The sequence below is a fragment of the Polyodon spathula genome, chromosome 19 (genome assembly GCF_017654505.1).
Source record: "Polyodon spathula isolate WHYD16114869_AA chromosome 19, ASM1765450v1, whole genome shotgun sequence".
NCBI classification, from domain to species: domain Eukaryota; kingdom Metazoa; phylum Chordata; class Actinopteri; order Acipenseriformes; family Polyodontidae; genus Polyodon; species Polyodon spathula.
The window spans coordinates 30,650,756-30,667,482 of record NC_054552.1 but is presented as its reverse complement, the minus strand read 5'-3'; the positions used below and the strand labels follow the sequence as shown (position 1 = coordinate 30,667,482).

Genomic DNA, 16,727 nt, shown 5'->3' with positions numbered 1-16,727 from the left:
TAATATTGCAAGATTTATTGCGAGGGGGAGATTTATTTGAAAAGCGTGGTCCTGGATTCTAAGCCAATGCAAAACATCATGTTTTCTCATGCTTGAGTAAAACTCGGGCAAAATGCGTACAGCAATCTGGTTATTGTTTTGCATGAGTAAATGTAATTTTTAAAAAAGGGTGTTTAGTCTGTTATGGTAAAGACCGGTATAAAGAAAACTCAGCTACAGAAACAGGAAGCACATTCCAGAAGGCATTGAGCACATTGTGTTCTGTTTTGAATGGTACTGAAGGGGTTATGTTTGCAGGAAAACAAGAAGCCGTTGTGGTGTGTCTGAATAAGCAGGAACGAAAAGCTGTAGGTGATGCTCTATGCGATGGCTCCAGTCGTCCCCCTGAAATGATTCGAATCTGCAATCCAGAACCCTGTCCAGCGAGGTGAGCCCTTATCATTGAGCCTTGTCCAGACACAAGCACACAGAACTGAATGCGTCCCCAGCTGAGCACAGGCTCAGAAAAAACGTCAGCACACCAGTCATTTCTGGTTGAAGAGCAGCAGGAGTGTAACAAACACAAACACATATATAACCATATATAAAACACACACATATATATATATATATATATATATATATATATATATATATATATATATATATATATATATATATATATATATATCATCATATATCATTATCTCAGCACTTCACGCTTGAAGTAATTGAGGGTTTCCTTTCCAGGGGTAGTGAAAATGAAAACATGGTTACCCTTTAAGGCACAAATGGCTTTTTGTTTTTTTTTGTTAAAATGCCTGGTTTGTATTTTGGCTTTATTTTAACTTTATTTTACCTTTGCATGGCTTAACTTGTAAGCTATAGACTTTACGTCTGAATTTAAATGCGCAAAACAAAGGCGACACTAACCGCGGTATGTTTAAAAGACAGGAGTTTAAGCAAGTTATTGTATTAAGGTACCAGATATCACAAATAGTACATGCCAAAGAGAACGAGCATTTGAGAATACTGTTCAGAATTCCTTAACGCTCGAGCACCAAGAGTATAATAATCAATTCTTCAAATGGGAACATGTGATATTGTATCTCCTGCTGGGGTGCCTGCTTTATCTGTTTAATAATCATATGAGGTCCTAAACAGCCTGGCCCTGGGAAAACAACTGACTGTTGAGACCATCTGAGAGACAATGGATGGTTCTCACATCATGCAAGGATTTTAGAAAACCATAGGACCATTTGTTTTTGTTTAAATACAAGTCTTACTGTAAGTAGTATCCCAACAGATAAGAGCCAGTGCAAGTTGATTCTGAAATTGCAGCAATACACAAAAGAGAATGGGCTTATGTAGCAGTGCCCCAGCCAGTGCCCTCCACACACACACAGGTCCGTGGAGCAGAGAACACTGGGGATGGGTGGTCTTGTCTTTCCAGTTTGCATTGCTGATGATAAAATCGGGTGATTGGAAATGAGTTTCTGAGGGGTCGCACCCACTGAGGAAATGTAAACCTTTTTTTTGTGTCTGTAAAGGCCAGAGAGAGGTCACTGACTTGCTTGTCTGAAAGATTTGAACTGTTCTGATCATTAGTATTCTGCAAGGTAAAACCTGTTTGCTTCATTAATACAAATGTATATTTGTACCTTTGCTGAAAAGATTGTGGAGGAACCTTTGACTTTTAAATACTTGCCAATCAGTCAAACTGCCACCACGAGAGAGCTTTTACTGAACCAAAAGCGGAGTATTTATAACACTGTTAACATTGGAGAGGAAACAGAAATACAGTAAAGAAAGATACTTGAACACCCCCCCCCCCTTTATTAAAGGTACTGTTACAGTCATCTTCTTCATTTCCAATACACAGTGTTAGCCAGAACATTATTCCCTGTGTGCATAAGCTCTAGATCTGTGTGGCTGCTTTTTGTACATTAAAGCAACATTTCAGCTAATGATTGAGGTTGAAAGAGGACTTTGTGATTGATGCTAATTACTTGTCAGGTCAACAATGTTGGGCATTATGAGAGCCCCTCATCTCCTCTCTTCGACATACTTAGCAAATTATTCTTTGCAGGGATTGTCTTTCCTTTAATAGGCCTGGAGTCAAATGGCAATAACCAAAAGTGAAAGCGTGTTAGTTTTGGTTGAGAAAGCGATACTGTATTTGGACGAGCAAGGACTTAGGCTGATTGGGAGCTGGAGAATTTGATGCAACTTCAAAAATGTGTCTTTTTGTTTTTTATTTAGTAGTTCAAAAAACAGGCACCTGCACTGCGTTGCCATGGATTTAAAACAAATTCTGTTTTACCCAGTCTGGCTTGGATCATTTTTATTTTACATGTTGCTGTAAGCAGTAATAGTTTATTATGCACTTCCTTGAAGTTTAAAGATAGAATGATGCCTTCTTGGCACAATTCATCCGAATGTATATTCCAAGTAGGAGGTAGGTTGAACATTGACCCTTATTGAGCTGTGCAAAGGAAAATACACTTTTTGGGTAGATAAGAGCCAGCACTGGACTTAATACTCTTTGTCTTCCTTTATGAGATCCATAAGGTCTCTGAAATCCACAAAACTAACAGAAACTGTAAACTACAGGTACTAATTCCATGTTTCCACTTTCCCTGCTTAAAATTGTTTCTGGCCTAAAGTACGTACATCCGCAAATGGACCCCAAGTAAAAACTCAACCCTATCGGGATCGGTTTGGGGTTAATTGGCATTTTTAGAAACCTGAAATCTGTGTTTGGCTTGGGATTGTCTTGCGAATGACCCCATCGCGACGCAGACATTTTACTTTACCCAAACAGATGTACCAGCATGGAACTTCTGGAGATCCATGCCAGATGATTTTTTTTTAATTGCAGAGCAGTTAAAGGATTTTCGAGCAAAAATGTGGAATGCTAGTGTAAACAAAAAGCCTTATTACTGTGTTTTAAACAAGCAATATGAATCCGCTGTAGTTAGAAAAAAAATTCAAATAAACAGAAAGATATACTGCAGTATTTTGGTGTTGGAAGTTAGTATTTACAACAGGAAGGGTAAAAAGGGTCTACTAAAAGATATTAAGGGACTATCTAAATCCCATATTTAAAGCACTTAAAAGGATTAATGTACAGTATGTGTAAAAAAAACACACACGTTTCCCTTGCAGTCTACCTTCTTTGCTCTTGAAGGGTGTTTTCATGCCATGGTATGACTTAATGTTTCCGACAGGTTAGTAAAGGATATCGCACTAGCAGAAAGGGAAGGAGTCACTCTCAAAGGAGTGGGAAAAAAAAGCCATTTCTGTTTATTCTGTATGCTCTTTTATTTTCATTTTGCATACTTCCTTAGAAGAGATTTAAAGAGATTTTGGAATTGGTGCCTTCCACTGTTCTCTCCCTTTTCCGATATAGAGATACCATTTTTGAGTCGCTGCCAGAGAAAGTAATAATCATCCTTGTGGAAGAACTGAACTTTGCTTGGGTCTCTGTTTGACCCTGTTTGATGTGGCAAATGATGAAAATGAACTCATACGCAGCCCTTCTCCCTGCTTCTGTACAGGGCACAGGTCTCAACACGATTTGCACCAAAGCTGATCCAACATGCATGCCTAGATGAAAGTGCTGTTGTGCCCTTTAGTGTCACCCCTACTTCTTATGCAGACAAGAGAGCCTATTCTTTAATTCCAGAGAATTTGTTTTGGCTGACCTGGTTGAAATGCATTCTTTGTTTCCATGGGGCATAAGAAAAGCCCACAGATATATAAAGTGGACCCCAAAAAAGTAACTGCTTTGAATTCTCGGTTTTGAGATTGTTAATGGACTGCTGACGTGACTCCTGGAAGTAAAAAAACCAAAAAAAAACAAACCCTCCAGCTTTGTGTCTTGGCTATGTAGTTAATTGCACATCTTCACAGTAACAACAAAGGTATATTATATATTCCCATCTTGGTAAATCACACACAAAACAAACACCTGCCTGATTACACTAGTCTAGTAAGAGGTGCTGTCTGGAAGAGGGAGTAAAACCCATTCATTAAGGAAACATCAAGGTTACCCAGTGTTAAGATATAGGGGTATTTTAAGAATTGTAACTATGGCAAATCTTTATATTGATACCCTTTAACTCTACAATAATTCTGGCACTTGTTGTAGTCTATTTCCCCCTTTATTAACTCCGCTAAATGAAATTTAAAATAAAAACATTGGAAAGAGGCTTATCAACATAAGAAAGGTTACAAACGAGAGGAGGCCATTCGGCCCATATTTTTCATTTGGTTGTTAGTAGCGTATTGATCCCAGAATTTCATCCAGAAGCTTCTTGAAGGATCCAAGGGTGTCAGCTTCAACAACATTACTGGGGAGTTGGTTCCAGACTCCCACAATTGTCTGTGTAAAAAAGTGTCTCCTAATTTCTGTTCTGAATGCCCCTTTATCTAATCTCCATTTGTGACCTCTGGTCCTTGTTTATTTTTTCAGGTTGAAATAATCCCCTGGGTTGATTATTATCAATACCTTTTAGAAGTGTGGCTTTTGTTAAAGCAGGGAGGTTATGAAGTTTAGGGCAGGGGTATTATAATCCGTTGATATGAAGATCATTAAAATAAACCCCATTTGTCTGTGTGAAGCACACATGGACCAATCTGATACAGTGCAAATGCAGCACGTCTTACTCCTGATCTTAGATCCGGTGTTTATAATCCACAGGCCATCCTTCCACGTGCACTATTGTTCTCATTCCCATCCAATAATGTTTCAGTTCTATAGTAATCTTAGTTTTTCAGTGTAAGTGTTTTCAAGATAAGCGGTGAAATCAATTTCAGATAAATAATTCCTCCAGCATCAAGATCTCATATACCTACTTCCTCTAATGTAACTCTGTACCTCTCCTGTGTGCTTGAATAGCAGTGGGGGCCCTTTGTATGGTCCTAATTTAATGCAATGATGCCAAAAGTATCAGATCCAGATTATTTGACTCAAGTGTGGGGTTTGGTTTCATGTTGAAAACTCACACCATTGTTAGCATGCCTAAGGACATGATTCAGGTTTTTCTTTAATCAAAGTGACTTTATAGTCTAAAAATGGCCTTTTAGTTGTTTTTATTAATTACAGAAATAAAATAAAACCAAAACAAGACTGGACAGCTAAGCTGTTTACCTGTAAACAAACATAAACGGCACAACACAAACAAAAAGGGTTACACACTATCGTTTTTACACCACACAGGTTCACAATGACTGCCTCTCTCTTCACACAGACCAGAGACTGCCCTGAACAAACATTTTGCTGCTGTTTAAATACCTGCCTGCTACAGGCAGGCGACATCAATTAATTTAACAAAAACAATTACACCTGTGGCTGTGCCAACACAGCCACACCCATCTGGCAGGGACAGAAATGAACCCTATCCCTGCCAGCCACCAACTTATATGCATATAGAAAACTACACATATGTCAACATAATATTATTCAACGGGCTTCATTCGACTTTATGAAGCAAAATGTATTAATTCCATAGCGTGATGCCACTCACTGTAATAGATGTTACCTTGGACTCATATCCACCAGCACATCAATCACCACATGCTTGTCCCTTGAAATTAATTGTTGTAAACTATTATTCAAGAACTGCAGACAAATGTATATGTTTCCAAATATTTTTCGATATGTTCATAACGATGATACATAGCTTAATTTAGCGTGCTTTCCTGGTTTTATAATGTCTGTTATCCCTCACAGGAAGCAGCTGCGTAGTGAAGCTGATAACTGTACACATCATTTTCTACTGTGTGGCTACATTCTGTTAAACAGGGGTCACTTGTCCCATTTTCCGATGTCTGTGCTGTTGCTTTTTAATTGCCTCTACTTCCATTTGAGGCCTAATAGTAATTTATAGTGTTTACAGGGAGTGTTTTACCTAGCACAGTGCAGCAATCTGCTATATATTTAGCTTTCTTTATGAATACGATTTATTGCTACGGAAATCTTCATAGGGCTCCCAGTCTGCAAACAACAGCTGCACAAGTTTGTGTCATGGAATTATGGTTTAGAAATGTAACCCCCAAAACTGAAAAGCAAACATAGCGCTCACCCGGTAAAACGTTTATGTTTTTCATTTTTGTTTGAGGACCAAACCGAGAAGCCCCGTCTTGTTTTCTGTGGGATTGCGATGCCATGTTTACAGCTGGGTAGCCTAAACCCAGGAATACCCTGTGGCATGCTTCAGATCTCACTTCCAATCTGCGGTTGATCTAGGATTCGAACCAACTGTTCCTTATTTCTTTGCACTAGGCCAGACCAAACTGCCTACGGTAACAAGGCAAATCCCTGTACTGAAGATGACCTGCAATGGAGTCTAAAAGAAAAACTGTATCGCAATATTTCCGGCTTTCCTGCTCATTTTAGTAGAAACATTTACCAAATTTACCCGAACCATGTGCTGGAAGCATCCTGGGAATAATGTATTTTGGTTAAAGGTAATTCTGTATGGAATCAAAACAGTTTTTACCTATTGTATACTTTAAAAAATCACCTCTAGACTCGCACAGTATTCTTGTTAATATATTAGCCTCTGTAGTCCAACAAAAGACACAGAGGGATCCCTGTAATAACAGTTGTGGTGATTGTGAATGGGAGGCTACAGTGACAGATCAATGGATAACCAGGATTTTATGATTTTTATTTTTCTGCGCAGATGGGAAGTCACCTCTTGGAGTCAGTGCTCGGCTAGCTGTGGAGTTGGAATAAAGACCAGGAACGTCTACTGCACGCGGGTCTTGTCGCTTCAGCCCGAGGACTCGGCCACCGTTGCCGAACAGGAGTGCCAAGAGACAAAACCTGCTATGCTGCAGGCTTGTAACCAGTTTGATTGTCCACCAACTTGGATCGCTGAAGACTGGCAAGAGGTATTTAGATTGGTTTTGAGCGCTCTGTGCTGTTTTTTGTAACCCTACAGCACATGGCTGCTTTTATGAATTAGAAGGCTCTTTTGAAGTCAAGGGGGGAGAAGCTGCAGTGGTACAGCAGTTTGGTTTGTGGTTTGTTTTGACAGTGTTCACATTCCTGCGCCGGCGGTACCCAGTCCCGTAAAGTCCACTGTAAACAGCTGCTGTCGGATGGCAGTTTTCTGAAGCTTCCTGATGACTTCTGCCACGATCCCAGACCTCTGTCTCACACACACTGTGCTAAAACAGACTGTCCACCAGAGGTGGCAGGGGGAGACTGGTCCAAGGTGAGCTGTTTGACCATTGCAGCTGAGGAAAACTCATTGATAACATTTCAGATCATGAGAACATGCTTATGAGACACACACAGGGGGTTCAGTATAATTTATAATGGTTAGTTCCTGGTCATTGGAGCAACATAATAACGAAAGGTGTTAACGTATATGCAAAATCTTCCTACTTACAGCATACTGACAGTAACAGTGGCATATTTTAGGGTTTAAACTTTAAGTAAAACATTAAAATAATGTAAATGATTAGCATTCTTGTAACCCTGTTTCTTGAACCTGTTTTTGCAAATACAGTACAGTCGTACCTCCTGAAAGTGGCCAGGAGGTACGACTGTAAAGTGGAATGAAATGTAATGTTCCGTATTCCGTTTGCAGTGCTCAGTTAGCTGCGGTGTTGGAACCCAAAGAAGGGAGGCAGTCTGTCGCCGGCTTACAGCAACAGGCCAGCAGGTCACATTAAGCAGATCAGTGTGCAGTGACCTTCCCTCTCCACCTCTCATCAGGACCTGTCGCATGAACGCCTGCCCCAGTAAGTGCCTGCCCTTGACACTTGACCTGTGTGTGACCCGCGTCTGTATCTGCCTGCTTGTACTTATGGAAAACGAAGGGCAGCAGTAATGTAAATTACCGGTCACTCAGGCAGAAGGAACTTTGTCACAAATTGTATCTTCTGCTAAATAGGATGCATGTTTAACTGCTTCATTATAGATTTTTTTTTCACATTAGAAAGTTTCCCTTGGCTGTGCTTACAGTAAAATGTATGACAAACTGTTTTACTATGGATAGCACGTTAAAAGCTGTAATTTTGGAGTTAAGTGTTTATTGGTTCATAGAGAGAGCCTGTGTAGTAAGAGAGGGAAAGTATGACTTGTTCAGTCCTGTTTTGCCACATTATTTACTGTTAAATAGTAAGTGGAATTACTGTGGTTCCCTTTCAGGTTTTGTGGCTGTACTAAAAACAGCATGGTCCCAAGATAGTGTGAACATAAGATAACTGGTTTCATGTCTGTATTAAAAAAGTACAATTTTTAACTGCCACATTATTGTCTTTCGTCACGTCTACCCTGCATAATCGAGATGTGGATTAACAATAAATGTATTTAAGTTAACATTTAAGTCATGTGGTATTATATAGCAAGCCAAAGATATTCAAGGATGAAAAAAACAAACTTGTTTTGTAGTTAATCTGTTACTTGTACTTGTTACTCAATACTTACTTTCCTGGACTTTATGTCAGCAATTGCAAGCCAAATGTCTGAGGTACATAGCATTATTTAAACACACCCCATGGACTTCAAAGAATGTCCTTAGCCGAAAGTTTTATATAATATTACAAGTTAAAGAGATATCTGATTGTAATGCTGAATGATTAAGTAACCTTTGTCCGAGGCAAAATGTTTTCTGTAGCCTCACCTGGAATAACAGAAACAACCCCACCTTAATTCCAGGATCACTTTTTGTTGGTCACTATCTCCAACAGTTTCAAAGGTCTGTTAACAAAAGTATTACGTTACAAACTCAAAAAACATTTCAAAAAGGGCGTGACATATGATAAGTCTTTATCTTATTACTTGCCGAGATCATGAAGTGCGTGTGTTAACATGACAGTGGTGTTGCAGGAAATAAATACGTCTTGCTTGTGTATCACTTTCCTCACATTCTTTTTGTAAATGTGTTTATTTCTGTAGACCATAAGAAGGAAATGAAACCCAAGCAGTCTCAGAACCATAATCCTCAGATCCTCAGTCTAAACAGAGTCTACATTCAGACAAGACAGGAGAAGCGCATCCACTTCACCATCGGTGGACGGGCTTACCTGCTCCCCAAGACGTCTGTGGTGATCAAGTGCCCTGTGAGGCGGTTCCAGAAGATGCTTATCAGGTGGGAGAAGGATGGTCAAGACCTTTCCAATTCTAAGCGTATTGGGGTAACCACGTCAGGCTCCCTGAAGATCCACAGCCTGGAGGCGAGCGATATAGGGATGTACCGCTGCGTTGCCGGATCTGCAACGGAAACTTTCAACCTCAAGTTGATCGGGAATGACAACAGGCTGATAGAACCACCTAACAACCGGAAGCTGAAGATGGAGATGGACCTCAATGAGGCTAACCGCTTGGAGGAAAAATGGAACCGAATGAGCAAGATGTGGCAGAGCTGGAGTGAAAAGAATGAGTTTTATTTGGATGACAGCCAGGCGCACGATCAGGCTCTCCTGCACGTTCTTGGCAACTATTTAACAAACTCAGCCGAACCCTCCGGCTTCCAGGAACGTCCCGACAAACACCTGGAGGCTGCCATCCTTCACGGAGCCTACAGCATGGACTCCCAGCAGTTTGAGGAGCTTGTTAGGAATATCAGTCAGCTGGTCGAGAACAGAGAGGTGACTGATGACATGGCCTCGCAACTTATATATCAGTTGATGGCTGAAGCGTCCAGCCCTCAGTCAACAACGGAGAAGTGGAAGGGGTCCTTGCAGGAAAACACCTCAAACTCAAAGCTTGTTGATAAGACACCTAACACATCTGAGCATGTCTATAACAAACAGATGTATAAAAAGCCCAGCATCATCAGACACAAGCTGAACCCCCTCATGGCATTCCAGAAAAGCAACAACGTAAGCATTGGTAGAGCAGCCTTCCTGACGAATGCTACGCGGACCGTAATTCTGCTGTGTGAAGCCACTGGAGTGCCAGAGCCAAAACTGACTTGGACCAAGAATGGAATGCAGTTACAGTTTTCAAAGAGGTATGTGTGGTCATACATAGATTCTATAATGCTGTCCACATTTCCAGCCTTTGTTGTAGGATGTTGTTTTCAAAAGATTTCCAAATGACATGCCAAGTAATTTAATTTTGTGTCTCAAAACAGCCCTGTTTATGTTAAAGCCAGCCAGATTGTATGCATTGCATTTGTGGTGGCTGGTTTCCTGAAATCACAGGGGAGCAGCATTTGAAAAAAAATAAATAAATAAAAAGGGAAATTCAGAATAGTGAAGAGGAAATGCACTTTAAATTTTAAGACTCATTAATGTAGGGATGTAAACGTTCCCCACTGGTCGCCTCACAGATCTCCATACCTTTCTGGGCTTCACTGTAAAAATTGCTGGCAGGCATGCCTCTTTGTTTTGACACATTGCCATCAGAAATGATGGAATATTGAACTCATTTGAAACTATATAAACAAATACTGCCTATATTATCTAATAGCTCACTCTGCCCCTCAAAAAAGAACATACATTTCAGTGGTTACCACCTTATTACCGTCCAGCCAGTGGGAAAACGCTCATTTCCTTCTGCAATGAACTCAAGGAAAAATACTGTGCATGATAATATGATCATTTACACCAACCAGACAGTCATTAAACATTCAATGTTCCTAAAAAAAAGCAATTAAACTACTGTTTGTTTTATATATATAAGGACTAATGTGGGGAACAACCTTACACTTAGGTGATTGAATAGTTCTGATGACATATCTCATCAAACTCTGAACACCATGTCTTTTAAACCAGATTTGGATGTCCGACTGTCATCTTTAAACGCTTGCTGAAGAGTTTTCAAAACCCATTTCATATTAAGTCTAATATTATAATACAGCACTGTACAGTATTCAAACTTGAGCTCCCAGATGTGGAAAACAGAGGAACCGAGCTGAGCTCATCAATCAGTTCCTACTGTTTTATCTCAACAGGCAGAACAACTTTGAAGCGAGTTGTACATCAGTATTAATATTGACTTTCTCACATGCTATTGCATTTCAGCACACTGAAAATGCAAAAGCACTCAATGAATTTTAAAGGATTTCCTCGACTGTAGTGCTTTGTGGCCTTGATAGAGGTTAAGAAGCTGGAGGTCAGCGGTGGTTAAATATCCCAAACGTAATCTCATCAATTTAGTATTAAAGGCCCGGGCTAAAAATGTGTTTTAACGGTTTATTTTTCTTTGATTTCATAAAGCTTTCAGTTCTCAGTCTTCGCACAGACTGCTTTAGCAGGGCATTAGGATGTATTTGTTTAAGTCTGACTACACCGGTCATGCACATTTTGCATAGCTGATGGTCATTAAGTCACTTTCTTGTTAATATTAGCAGTAGTTTTATAGGCTGGGTTCCTTTGGAATCTTTACATACCCTAGGATTAGGAAAGGAAAGATTCTAAAATGATAAAGGCAATGCAGTATTATTTGGATACATTCCAGTGTTCTTAATTGGCTTCAGGTTTTGCCAACCAAAACATAGTGCTTCCGTGCTGTCCAATTAAAAGGAAGTAAAATGCTGATAGACTTTAAAAAGTTGGACCGCTCTCCAACCTTGCTTGGTCTCATGTTGCCCCTGCCAGTCGCGCTGCAACATATCAAATTATCTGCAATCTCCTTTTTTCATTTTATTTAACCTCCCAGACTTTCACATGGATTGCCAAAACATTAATATCGTTCATTAAAAAATTCATAAAAATTGTTCCGGGGGACATGTTAAATTTATACTTAGTGCCGCTAGACATTCCAAAGTCACACATTCCACTTATGTCTTGGTTCAGCTCATTCATTTGCAGTTTCGGTTATTTCTGGCCATAGTGTGAAGCTAAAATACTACATTACACCTTTTCCATGATTCTTTTAGCAGTATGAAACTCCATTCTCTTCACCTCTGTTATAGCCTCTCCCGGGTGTGCAAACCTTATATTAGCCCTGTTTGCCAAAACAAATATAGGACCAACTAAATATGAAGGCATTAGATGGTTCGACCAAATGACAGGACAATGTATGCTTCTCAGCAGTGATCACTTTTAAAGTTAACACAAGGCAACATGTTGTAGTAAATGCAACAATATTTAAAACAGATTTCAGGTCATTTTTCATACTGGCACAATAACGCATGTGGAGCTGGTCATGACCCCGCTGTCTGTAAAGCCAGTCAAGCGAGCCCTAATTGACAGATCTGCACATCCAAATGTTTTCCTCAGTGCAAAAGCGCCTCACAAACCCAATTGTTTTCATTTTCTTGACAGTTCTTTCAAAATACCACAGGCTTCCTCGAGAAGGGATTTCCAGACTTCAGCTTGTTGTTTGCTTTTGTGAGAACAGAGCCTGTAATAAGGATCATTAGGAAACTGTGGAAAATATTGCTACTATCTGCAGGGGTCCAGGATTCTAGCTGAGTTTTTTTTTTTACCACCTTCACATAAATAATCCCTGTAGCATCTCTAGTCCTAACATGTGCAGAACACATGGAATAAACCCATAGAGATTCAGAACCTGCTGAACCTCGGCTTCAAGTGTAGAGACTTGATCTGATGTTTCGAGAAGGCTTGTCCTTTTCTTTATCTGGAATATCCAGTATAGATCAGAGCTTCACAGAATGCTTTTATGTTGTTGTGTTTTTTACAAAGAGAGCTGCACTCTCTTATCACAGCAGGGGCGTTGCTAAAGAGTTTTAATGCAGATAAAGTGTATGAAGAACAAAGAGGTAGATACTCAACTTCTGTATATCATTAATAGGTAATAAGCAGGAAGTAATGGAATTGAGTAGTGTTTCTTCATACAATAACATTGGAGAGCATCTATAAAATAAACCTCTAAATCTTTACTACCAGAGATTTATTCCTGATAATCACCATAGTGTGCATGTTCTATTGTACCCTTATAAAAGTTTATCATAGTAAAAGCATAGCAAAGTGTACAGCATAGATAAGCATTGTAGAGCTCTGAGAGGTATGTGAAAAGCATGGCAAAATGTACTACAGTAAACTCTTATTTGGGTATTTCATAGGGAACTACAGTCTGGCCAGATCTTATTTAAACATCAGTGATCTCAACTGTTTTTTAAAAAAAAAATTATACAGTTCTCATTATGATTGGTGACATAGAATGTATTGCAGTCTCTATCACTGACAGTCTTGGACCGTAAGCTAAGCACACTGTGCTCATAATATTGATTAGACCCCAGAATGTATGCTGTTTCATATCCAAGCAATTCACTGCCATTTTATTTGCCAGGGCTGATCCTTTTCTTTCCCTGACTCAGAGCTATAACAGGAGATTTTTGGCTCAGGCAGACACCCTTCTAATTCAAGCAGGGAGCCTAAACACTGGCTTCTCCTGCAGCTTTGAAGTTTCCTGACTAAACAAGAACTCATTTGTTTAATCATTCTCTCGGGTTGTTACAGATACAATATTTTAGGTTCTTGTGTCTACCAGCGAAGACAGATGTTATCCAGATAATACCCTTAATAATGCTTATACCCTACAGCATGTCAGTGAGCCCTTGCTAAATCTTGTATCGGCTCTGTAACTCTCTCACTTTAATTAACCCTCTTAAGCAACTTCTAAAAAGTCTCATGCATTTTACCGTTTGTGGATACGTGTTCCTTTTCTCTTACTATTTTAAATTAATTGCATGGATGGCCTATAAAGTTATCTGTTAAATTAGACAGTAGCTAATTTGTCTGTATTTTCTTAGTTTTTCAGTAGGTTTGATTTCATATGCACAGCACATCAAAACAACTGGAGCAATGGGGTGTTGTAATACATGTGCACACTACCGTATTAGTCAAGAGCTCCAGAAGTATACGAGTACTGAACTCCAGAAGGCACAGATAATAATCGACACATCCCAGTTGATTAAGATGGGAATGTCTCTATGAAGTGAAAGAGCAGTAACAAGCTTTGGATGTGCTGTTATTTGGCATTTTTGTTAAGGACACGACCGCAGACTTAACAGTCTTAGGCATTTGCTTGAGATCCTTTGGAATGTGGAAGCAGGCTGAACTATCAATCAATCTTAAGGTGAATTCTCAATGAGCGCACCAGACTGCAATGCGTTTAAGGCAGTTTATTACTCCAGCTTATTTAAACAGTTCCTCCTTTGGGGTATTCCTGTGAAGCTGTTAAGTGTCTAAGAAGCTTTATTAGTGTCTGCAATGATGAGGCTTACAGATCTTTTCAGATTTGTGTCTCTGGGGTAGTCGCCTAACAAGTACACTCTACCAACCATAATATGTATTCTTCATAATAAACATACCCGTGTGCCAGGGCTCAGAACTAGTAAACAAACTGAGGAAAAAGGGATTTAGGTGTGGGAAAGAGGTGTGAGTAACCCAGAACTTATTAAGTTTAAAAAAGAGAGAGGAGTCAATTCATATTTGAGTTGAAATATGAAGCCTGTGTTTATGTAAAATGTTTGAATTTGTACCATAGCCACCATCTGCGTTGTCATTAAGAACAGTAAGACCACACAGTTCTATTCATTAATTGTACTTCTATTTATTAATTGAGGTTTTTGAAGATACCTTGGATGATCTAATGTCTAATATACATGCTATGTGAATAGAAAAATACAATTACAATGTAGTATCCAAAGTAATATTTCATAACCGTATTCTAACCCTAAACCTGAATCTCAGATTCCTGTTACTTTTTGTGTGGTTGATATAAAGTCTTGTGTGTGTGTATGTGTGTGTGTATGTGTATGTGTATATATATATATATATATATATATATATATATATTATATGTGCATGATATACAGCAGTGTGTGGGATACATGTATCATATATGAGCTTACTTATTTTGTTCGTTTGCAGGGTAGCATGGGATAGCACTGGAAGACTACAGATATCCAGTCCTGCTGCTGAGGATGCTGGTCTGTATGGATGCACTGTGACAAATGACCTAGGATCAGACACAGAAACTTCACTTCTCCTCTTTGCAGGTAAGATTATATACAAATGTTTTCAGATGGATTAGAAATTATAACAACTGCCTATAATGCTTGCTCATGATCAGATGAAAATATAGCAATGCACAATTAGTTTTGCCATTTCCATTTCCAAGTATCTTTTAAAATTGTAACATGTGCTATGGATTAGATTAAAGGAAAACTTTCAGGAATCTGTGATACCTATGAACAGTGAATAACCGTGGAATAGTACAGATACATTTTGACTGGATTAACCTATTATTTCAACCGTTATTAGATAAGAAATGAATGGCATTGTATTTGAGATGTTTTTTCCTGTTCAATCCTATTTCTGGTTACAGAGGCACCTTCTATCCGGGGCTCCTGGAAGAACGTGTCGGACCTGGTGAGCCGAAGAGTCACAGCAGTTGTTGGGGGTTCAGTGACTGTCAGCAGTGGAGCGAATGTCACACTGGAGTGTCCTGTGACAGGTTAGTGAGAGCTGGTAGTGACCTCTTCTTTAGAAAGATGGCACACACATGACAGGTGCTTCTTACTGAGTGGCGCCAAGTGTGATTGTCTAGCTTCTAGGTTATTCTCTGAGCTTGTTCTTCCAGCTTCTTTACTTGCAAGTTTTAGGAACATCCCATGCTTTATAAAATGAAGACTTTAAGATAATTTTGAGATATATGGAGGACATTGAGAAAGACTTTGAGTTAACACGCTTGTCATTACATTGTACTTTTAGTATTTCAAAATTTACCACGATTAAGTGTTTTAGTGTTTTGGATGCAAGGGTATATGGAGGAACCTCTCTGTCTGTCTGTTTGTGTGTCACACTTTGAGTTTTAGATTTATGTACTGTTGAAGGTCATAGGGATTACCCTAATTTTCTGTTTCTAGTCTCATACAAAAGTATTGCTGCTCTACATGTTCATGTCATTCACTAAAGTGCATTCTTTAAAAACAAAAACAAAAACCACTGGAAACCTCCATCACAGCAGTGATGTGCAGTCAGAAATATACACAAATAGGAACTTTTTCAGCTTGTTCAAACTGTGCTATTATAGTGTAACCTTGGACACCAAAATGTTAATAATCTGGTGCTGCTTTTCCTGTAGATTGGCCAGCATAGTAAGAACTGTGCTTTTATAAAAGAAAGTTTGCATACTTATGTTCCTCCCTAATGTGTGGAAATAGTGAAGGTTACAGCTAATTGGAAATAAATTGGAGGTAAAATCAACATGTCATTTATGAGTTTCGTGGAGAATTTATGTTTCCCCACACCTCATACAGAAGTAATCTTCTGGAAAAAGAGTGTTGACATTTGATTGAAATGCTGACTCAGAATCATGCTTTTAAATTATTTCCAAGGCTGGCTTGGAAACATGTTCATTTTGTTAATGATTTCATAACCTTAAGCCACAAAATGAAAGCCTTTTTTACAAGGGCAAGGGCAAAATCCTCGCCATAGACAGTGAGCAAGCTGATTTCATTTACCAGCCAGCTGGATCGCAACTTAAGTGTGGAAAGCACCTGCAAGCTAATGCTTTCCTGGATAGCTTGTCAGCCTTAATCCTGTGTGTTGATACTGTCTATGAATAGGGAGAACATACAAACTAAACTGAGCTCTTTTTCATACTGTATGTAAAGCTGGTTATCATTGTAAATCCTATCAATTCTTCAAGTAGAAGGAGAGCTATCACCACACTTCGTTCTGCCACAAGTGCGGTTTGAAAGCTGGTTCAACAGAGAGGCTTGTCTTTTTAGCCTTTCCCAATTCCATCTCTGTCCTAAGCACCCCCACCCCATGCAATGTGCAAGCGCATTAATATTAACGCA

General features: G+C 39.3%; 1 protein-coding gene across 3 annotated transcripts in view; it reads left to right on the top strand.

Annotated features, from left to right (window-relative positions):
• The window catches only part of LOC121294447 (ADAMTS-like protein 3), a 123,150-nt gene that overhangs the window by 92,566 nt on the left and 13,857 nt on the right, over nt 1-16,727 (top strand). For all 3 annotated transcript variants that reach the window (XM_041218136.1, XM_041218135.1, XM_041218134.1), the window contains 7 exons: nt 298-427; nt 6,672-6,882; nt 7,029-7,208; nt 7,587-7,740; nt 8,900-9,956; nt 14,791-14,918; nt 15,248-15,376. In XM_041218136.1, coding sequence (XP_041074070.1) covers nt 298-427; nt 6,672-6,882; nt 7,029-7,208; nt 7,587-7,740; nt 8,900-9,956; nt 14,791-14,918; nt 15,248-15,376 — 1,989 coding nt within the window. The remainder of the gene's footprint in view (nt 1-297; nt 428-6,671; nt 6,883-7,028; nt 7,209-7,586; nt 7,741-8,899; nt 9,957-14,790; nt 14,919-15,247; nt 15,377-16,727) is intronic.